The 8,459-nt window shown below is 45.2% G+C and overlaps 1 protein-coding gene across 2 annotated transcripts in view; it reads right to left on the bottom strand.

The window, feature by feature from the left end:
- Nucleotides 1-379: 379 nt before the first annotated feature.
- LOC306985887 (sodium/hydrogen exchanger 9B2) overlaps nucleotides 380-8,459 on the bottom strand; it is a 14,596-nt gene continuing 6,516 nt past the window's right edge. For both annotated transcript variants that reach the window (XM_079588636.1, XM_079588637.1), the window contains exons 9-12: nucleotides 8,427-8,459; nucleotides 3,330-3,466; nucleotides 2,974-3,172; nucleotides 380-786 (exon numbers count right to left, since the gene is read on the bottom strand). The exon at nucleotides 8,427-8,459 is cut by the window's right edge and continues 76 nt beyond it. In XM_079588636.1, coding sequence (XP_079444762.1) covers nucleotides 737-786; nucleotides 2,974-3,172; nucleotides 3,330-3,466; nucleotides 8,427-8,459 — 419 coding nt within the window. In that variant the 3' untranslated portion in view covers nucleotides 380-736. The remainder of the gene's footprint in view (nucleotides 787-2,973; nucleotides 3,173-3,329; nucleotides 3,467-8,426) is intronic.

Below are 8,459 nucleotides of genomic sequence, written 5' to 3'. Positions count from 1 at the left end.
AGACCAGACCCACCTGAGGAGTGTGTGTGTGTGTGTGTGTGTGTGTGTGTGTGTGTGTGTGTGTGTGTGTGTGTGTGTGTGTGTGTGTGTGAGAGAGAGAGAGAGAGAGATGTGCTCATCACAGGTCATTAGTGTCACTCACCCACTCAATACCACTGACAAACGACCCACACACACACTCAATGTGTTTATTGTCTGTGTGTGTGTGTGTGTGTGTGTGTGTGTGTGAGTGAGTGAGTGTGTGTGTGTGTGTGTGTGTGTGAGAGAGAGAGAGAGAGAGAGAGAGAGAGAGAGAGAGAGAGTGTGTTGTGTTATCCTGACCTCTAGTGGTTGTAAATATTATTACACAATCAGATTCAACTCAGTCCACTCAGCAGATGCAGATCAAGGCAAGTTTATTTATACAGCACATTTCATACACAGTGGTAATCCAAAGTGATTTACATAGAAGAAATTAAAATAATCAAAAGAAACAAGAATAATTAAAACAGTTTAGAATAAAAATAAAATAAAGTACAGTGCAAACAGTCGGACACACAGTGGCACAGCTCGTTCAGGAAATGCACAGCTAAACAGATGTGTTTTGAGTCTGGATGTGAGTGTGAGTGTGTGTGTGTGTGTGTGTGTGTGTGTGTGTGTGTTAATAATGCTATTGTTAATAAAGCTAGTGTTACTAAAGCTAGGTCAGGCTAACACAGGTTCAGGTTGTGAACAGCACGGAGGGACACTGAGATGATCAGAGTTTGGACTCCAGGCCGTCAACACGAGCGTCACGCTCAGACTGATCTACAGAGAGACACACACACGGCAGTCATCAGAGAGAGAGACATCTCTACTGTTCACACACACACTGATCTACAGAGACAGACACACGGCAGTCATCAGAGAGAGAGACATCTCTACTGTTCACACACTGGTGCAGTATTTCCTGTTATCTCTGTGAAGCTGCTATGAAACACTCTGTATTGTAAAAAGTGCTATATAAATAAAGGTGACTTGACTTGTGGACATAAAGACTTCATACTAACCCTATACATGAACATGACACTAAACAGCGGCGCTTATTGCTCCATCAGCCCATCTCCCAGCAACTCTTCCCAGTGAGTCTGACGGGACCATCACAGCAGACCTACAGGCTCCACACCAGGCCCACTGCTCTCCTGAACCTCACATCTGGCCTTACCTTACCAGTCATTTCCCATGAACCCTTGCACTTGCCATATTTGACAACACACACACACACATTGCACCATCCGCCCAATTTGCAACTACAACTCTCCAACTTCTTTAGGGATGAGGTGAAGTGGACACGAAGGCTTCCTACGAGGGCGACTGCTCTAACTAAACCCTAAGTCTGGGCAGGTTTTACTTTACCAATATTGTTTTATGAGCCCTTGAACTTGCCATATTTGCCCATAAACAGGTGCTTATTGCTCCGTCAGCTCAGTTCACAGGAACTTTTCTCCATCCCCTTTGATGGTGTGTCAGAGTAAACACGAAGGCTTCATACGAGGGCGACTGCTCTAACTAAACCCTAAATCTGGGCAGTTTCTGCTGAAACAATCTTTTTTTATTAACCCTTGAACTTGCCATATTTGACAATACACAGACACATTACACCATTAGCCCATTTTGTGTCAGTGATTTCCCACCCCGTTTGAGGGTGTGTTAAAGCGGACATGAGGGCTTTATACTAGTGTGTAAAAGAAGATTGGTCCAGTAAAAACGAGCCGAATGTTGTGTTTTCTCAGAGCAGTAGCTGATGGGCTGATGGGCTGATGGGCTGACGGGCTGACGGGCTGACGGGCTGACGGGCTGACGGGCTGACGGGCTGACGGGCTGATGGGCTGATGGGCTGATGGGCTGACGGGCTGACGGGCTGACGGGCTGACGGGCTGACGGGCTGACGGGCTGACGGGCTGATGGGCTGATGGGCTGATGGGCTGATGGGCTGATGGGACGGTTAGTGGTGCGTATTGTCAAATATGCCAAATTCAAGAGTTCATAAAGATTAAAGTATAAACTGTTTAAATTGTTAATTACTACAAAGTCCTAATGTCTAATGTCCTAAAGTTAATGGACCAGCAAAGGGGGCATAGACAGTGTGTTATGAAATGAGCTGAAGGCACAGTAGGTGTACTTACAAACACTTATCATAGAACACACTGCAAAACATGCTTTTCTTGTTTTCAGTCCAAATATCAAACATTTCTTAAATCAGGATGCATTTAATAAAGTAGTAAAATTACATACGATATTAAGTGAGTTTTTTGGGGGAAATAAATAAAAATTAAATGAGTTTCTGCTTAAAACAAGCAAAATGATCTGCCAATGGGGTCAGAAAAATAATGTTGTTTCTGTTTTTAATATTATTACTCCATTGGAAGATCATTCTGCTTGTTTTAAGCAAAAACTCATTCTTATTTATTATTATTGTAAAAAAAGTTTTTTTTGCAGTGAGACGTGTAGTGTGTGTGTGTGTGTGTGTGTGTGTTGCTCACCCCGTGTGTGTGTGTGTGTGTGTGTGTGTGTGTGTGTGTGTGTGTGTGTGTTGCTCACCCCGTGTGTGTGTGTGTGTGTGTTCTGCAGTGTGTGTTGCTCACCCGTTGTGTGTGTGTTCTGCAATGTGTGTGTTGCTCACCCGTTGTGTGTGTGTTCTGCAGTGTGTGTGTTGCTCACCCGTTGTGTGTGTGTTCTGCACTGTGTGTGTGTTCTGCAGTGTGTGTTGCTCACCCCGTGTGTGTGTGTGTTCTGCATTGTGTGTGTTGCTCACCCGTTGTGTGTGTGTGTTCTGCAGTGTGTGTGTTGCTCACCCTGTGTGTGTGTGTGTGTGTGTGTGTGTTCTGCAGTGTGTGTTGCTCACCCGTTGTGTGTGTGTTCTGCAGTGTGTGTGTGTTCTGCAGTGTGTGTTGCTCACCCCGTGTGTGTGTGTGTGTGTGTGTGTGTGTGTTCTGCAGTGTGTGTGTTGCTCACCCGTTGTGTGTGTGTTCTGCAGTGTGTGTGTGTTCTGCTGCAGTAGTTTGGGTCCGGTGAGGCCGATGGCCAGCGCTCCGACCGGCGCCGTGAAGAGAATCGCAAGAACCGCCAGCGTCAGAACATCCATGCCATATTTCTGAAGCTGCTCGTCTCCAGCACTGCGGGCCACATCCAACGCCGTGGAGCCGAGAGCTGCCTGAACACACACACACACACACACACAGGATAGTGCAACAGATGGAAGCAATGATGTAATTTCCGGTTTGGGTGATGGATTCAAAAACATGTCAATAAGTTCTTTGTAAATAGAGCAAAGAAAATATGATTTCAATAAAGTTTTCATCAAGGCTCACCTGTACTGTAGCTTTGGGCATCCAGGCCAGAGATATAAAGATCTTCTCCTTCATATTAAAACCAGCGAATAGAACCACACAGAACGTCACCAACACACGGACCAGCAGACCCACACACAGAGTGGCGACACCCAAACCTACACACACACACACACACACACACACACACACACACACACACACGGAGGAAAACAGGGATAGCTCACTTAGTGGGAGTTATTGCAGAGACCAGACGTTCATTCTTCATTCCAGATCCTTCGGTCAATATCACAAAGTAAAAGAAAAGAATAACATACAACCATAGATTTACATACAGCAAACAGTGGATCCAGTGCTTCCAGAACCCGGAGGAACACCTCGTATCACATTTAATATAGGATCATTTAAGACCATTATCTCTTGAATCACCCAATCGACACATTAAATTATTATTAATCAAAATTCTTAATGCATCATTAAAAGCCACTTGAAGCTTGTTCATTTTATCTTTACTAGATCTACACCATAGATGTGCCGTATAAAATAACGTACAGTAAGCTCTTAAAAGTGCTATTTTAACATCACCTGTGCTCATATAAGATTTACGAGCCAACATATATTTCCACTTCTACATATTTCAATTTCTACTTCAACCGCTCATACACGACTGAGTTGAGAAGTTAACTAGACAGAGGGCTAGATAAGTCTGTACAGACAGAACAAGCATACGTGTTAGCTCAGCGTACATTAGTTCAGTAACACTTAAAAGTATGACCACAACACAAAAAATTCAATTTTCTCTAGATGGGAACAATGAACATGCAAGAACAATAACAATTAACACTTTTAAGTAACATTCGTCTGTCGTCCTTAATACAAGTCAAATCTTTGTGTGTAGTAGAGGTTAGTAAGTCCACTTAGTTGCCGTCCAGTCAGAAGTGATTGCAGGGACGGTTCTCTGTCTCAGTGCGTAACCCTGATCTGCGGGTTCGGCAGTCACAGCAGCACATGTCCAGTCTCCGTCAACACCGTCAGGAGCACGTCAAGCGAGTGTCCAGTACACCGTTCTGGAGGAATTTAATCTGAGTGTCAAATTCAAAAGTTTGTTTGAGTAGTTTGTGTAGTCAGGGTCAGCAACAGATTCCTCTCTGTCTGTTTGGGTGTCAAAGTCCTCATCCAAAAGTAGCGACGTCTCACATCTCACCGCAGGAACTTGTGGGCATGGCCGTGTCCCATGAATGAAACCGCTGCAGATTCACGACATGAAACATGCCAGCATCTTCTCCATTGTCCATGTTGAAAGGCATAAACTGGGGCCCACTTGGCTGTAGAGTTTGGGCTGGGTCTTCACTCCAGGACCCGTTCATCGCTTCTTCCCATAGTACCGTTTCTTTCTTGTATGGCTGACACTTAGATCAGCTCTTGCATGTATTCAGCAGGGAAGCTTTTAAACTCTCAGGATAAGGTCTCCCCGGGATCATCTCCTCCCGCAGTGTTTGGTTGTGTTATCAATTTAAGCAACTCCAATTCACGGCCGTATAAAACATTGCTGGAGATTGACCTGTGCTTTAATGGGAAGCAGTTCGAAGAGCGAGACAGATTTGTGGAAGATGCTTATCCCACGAAGTGTGCTTGTCCTCCACGTGTGCATGTATGCCAGTTGTAAGTGTGGTTTACTCTCAGTGGTGTTCACTTGTGTTCAGTACCAAGGGAAGCAACTACATGCTCAAAAAGATTGCTCACAAACGGGGTCCCACGATCTGATGTGAGGTAGGTGTGGGCAAATATCTCATTCAGAAACTTACCCGCCACTTGAGCGGTCGCCGACAGCACTGCACTCATTGTGAAAAGTAGTCAACGAAGACGATTAGATATTCATTGCCACTCACAAAATCCACTCCTGTGTATCCCCAGTGTTTCATTGGTTTGATGGGAACCATCAGGCCTGCAGGTTTTCTTTGGCTCGGCTTTGTCCACTGGCACACAGAACATGACATATTTGGGCCAAAAGAACCTTTGTTTCAGCCTGGCCAGTGTTTTTGTCACACCCAGGTGTCCAGCTGTAAGAGGGCAGGATAATATTTGAGTACAGTGGGTCGAATTACGGTTGGAACGTATAACTTAAGCTGCTTCTTTGGGTGGACACTGCAGGTTATCTTAGGGTCCCTGAAATAAAGCAGATCATGAATGACATGTTCTTCGTCTGTACCGCACACTTCAAGGTTTCGAAGAAGGCCGCCAACCACTGGGTCACCATTTTGTAACGGCCTCAACTGTGCCCTGTCTGTGATCGTGACCGAGGAAAGACTGTCAAAGGATGTGAATAAGGCCCTAGCAATGCGGCAGTGGGTTGCGTGATAGAGCGTCTGGAACTTTATTTTGAACACCCGGCTTGTGGACAATGATAAAATCAAAATCCTGTAGGCGCAAGGACCATCTCGCCAACCGTCGGTTCATCAGCCACTTCAGGCTCTTTCTCTGTTTTTGAGTACTTTCTTTCCGCTTTGAACATCCTGCTCGTGAAAGCTACACACCTCGCCCTATTTCATTCTTCTGCATCAAGGCTACACCAAGGCCCAAGTCACAAGCGTCAGTGTGGATGAAGAATGGGCGTGTGAAATCTGTGTGAAAACTGGGTTCAAATGTAAGACAGTTTTCCAAGTAATCCATCGAAGCCTGACAACTGTTGTCCCAGTCGAACAGGGTTTCCTTTCTGGTGAATTTTAAAAGTGTTTAAAACTTTTTGTGCAAAATTTTAAATTTATCGTCTGTAATAGCTTGTGACGCAGAGATATCCTCTCACTTGTTTTGCCATTCTGAACTCTGTGACCGCTTCCACCTTTCTCAGATCAGGAGAAATACCATACGGAGTGACCTTGGAACACGAGTCAACTCAAGCAGAACTGACAATTATTTAGTTTGAAAGTCAAACCAGCTGACTCAAGTTTATACAGGACTTTCCGGAGGTCTTCCAAGTGTTGTTCAAAGGTCGGGATGTGACGAAGATATCATCCAAGTACACTGCACAGCACTTGTAAACCAATCCAGCAAGGACGTCGTTCATTACTCACAAAAAAGCCCAAAAGCCACAGTGGGATGCGAATGCTGTCTTTGGCCTTAACTGTTTCTCTACCGACACCTGACAGTACCCCCGAGCCAAATCAAGAGTAGTAAGACATTTTCCACGAGCTAGGAAATCCACTGATTTGTCAACTCTGGGCAGTGGGTATGAATCCTTAATTGTCAGGTGATTAAGACCTCTGTAGTCTACACAAAACCCGTGGTCTCCACATGGCTTCTTGACCATTACTACCGGTGCAGCCCATGGACTGGAAGAAGGTTCGATGATGTTCCCTTCCAGCATCATCTGAATCTGATCTTCGATGATTTGTTTCCTAGCTGGTAAGGTCCGGTATGCCGGGAGGTAAACTGGATTTGCTTCATCCGTGTTGATTACGTGCTCCCCCAATGAGGTGTGCCCCAGGTGTCCGTCAAACAAGCTCCAAAAGTCTTTAAGGAGGTCCAACAATTTCCCTTTTTGTTCCCTTTTCAGACAAGCCATCTCAACTTTCTCATCCAAGGCAGACTGGCAGACATCCAAGAAGATCAAGCTCCCAAGCTCAGGTGCCTCCAACCACTCAAAACCTTGGGGTGTAGATTCAGCCAGGGTCACCGTCCTTGATGGGATATGAATGCTAATTGATGCTCGTAGCATAACATCCATTCCTAAGATGAGTGGAGAGGAAAGATCAGGGATAATGACAAACCGATGGTAGAAACTTTTACCCTGGAGGCCAAATTGTAACCAGACAACACCAGTCGGAGTGCAAGCTGAATTTGGGGAAATGTCCAAGGTTGAACCTTCTGAGAATGTCGAAAGACATCAGATTACATTTGTGTGAACCGATGAAAGTGAGGCACCGGTGTCCAGCGCTACGTCGATGGCCTTATGACAGAAGCTAACAATAAATAGTGTATTCCAAAATGGAGGAGAAGTACGGTCCTCCACAAGCGGCTCAGGCGGGGACACAGGACAAGGGTGAGGCGCATTCATCTTCTGGAGGGAGGATTGCCTCGGAGAAACGTCCTCCCCCTTCTGAAGTTTACCTTCTGCCGGACAGAAGTTTGCTTTTGCTCTTGAAGATGTCGTGTTTGTCTTGGTATGTCGTGGCTTTACTATCCTCCTTAGGGTTTTGTGGCTCATTTGAAAATGGACTTCTCTGTTTGTCACAGTGGGTGGAAAAGACTCAGTTTGGACAGTTTCTCAATGTGAAACCAGGCGCAGAACATTTGAAACAATAAGTCTCCCACATGTTTTTGCTCGCCTCTACTATTGATTCGCTACGGCTGTCAGGGTCGAGAGCGGAGTGCAGCTCGTGGACGCGCATCAAGAGTTTATGACTGAAGCAATTTGCCTTCCGTACAGTGCGACTCTGTTGCATGCTTGCAGATAAGATAAATCTGCTCTTGTTCTGGTGGTGGAGACTTCAGTTTCTTGAATTCAGATATCAAGTGTGTTTCAAACGTTGGAAATGGTTCTCCCTGAGCTTGTACGTGGTCAAGATTACCTCACCAGACACGCTCTTGGTCCTCCGATGGACGAAACACACTCCAATGTCTTGAACAGGGTGCAGAACTGTGTCCAAGATGTGACGTGTGAACTCAGCACTGTAAACCCCTTCCTGGGCTCTTAGCTAAGAAACATGGCAATTCAAGCAACATTTGAGCATCACTGAGACTCAAAGAGTTCTATGGACATCCATGAGAAGAAGACAGTCACCATCCACAGTGTTACTTAATAACTTGAAACAAGCAACAAACCGAAAACAGAAGTAGTCCGTATACATGGGTTGTTCGAGGCGCACACACAATGCAGCTCTTAAAGGGGCCACACCTTATTTCTACTCGTTACAACATTCGGAACCTGGAACATGTCAGTATTGTCCTTTATTTCAAGAGACTCAATAAATAATGTTTGAGTTACAAAGTAAAATAGAAAAGGCTTCTGTGAGATTCAGGGGATGTTTTTATCTCTGTATAAAACAGCAGGCTTAGGGTTAGTTGCAAAGTCCTTGAAATGACAAAAGCAACATGTGTGTGTGAGATTCTGTGACTGACCGACAGTATAAGCGCTGAGAGACGAGATGCTGA

The sequence above is a fragment of the Phoxinus phoxinus genome (assembly GCF_949152265.1).
Source record: "Phoxinus phoxinus genome assembly, chromosome: 18".
Lineage (NCBI taxonomy): Eukaryota > Metazoa > Chordata > Actinopteri > Cypriniformes > Leuciscidae > Phoxinus > Phoxinus phoxinus.
This window is presented reverse-complemented; position numbering and strand designations above follow the sequence as displayed.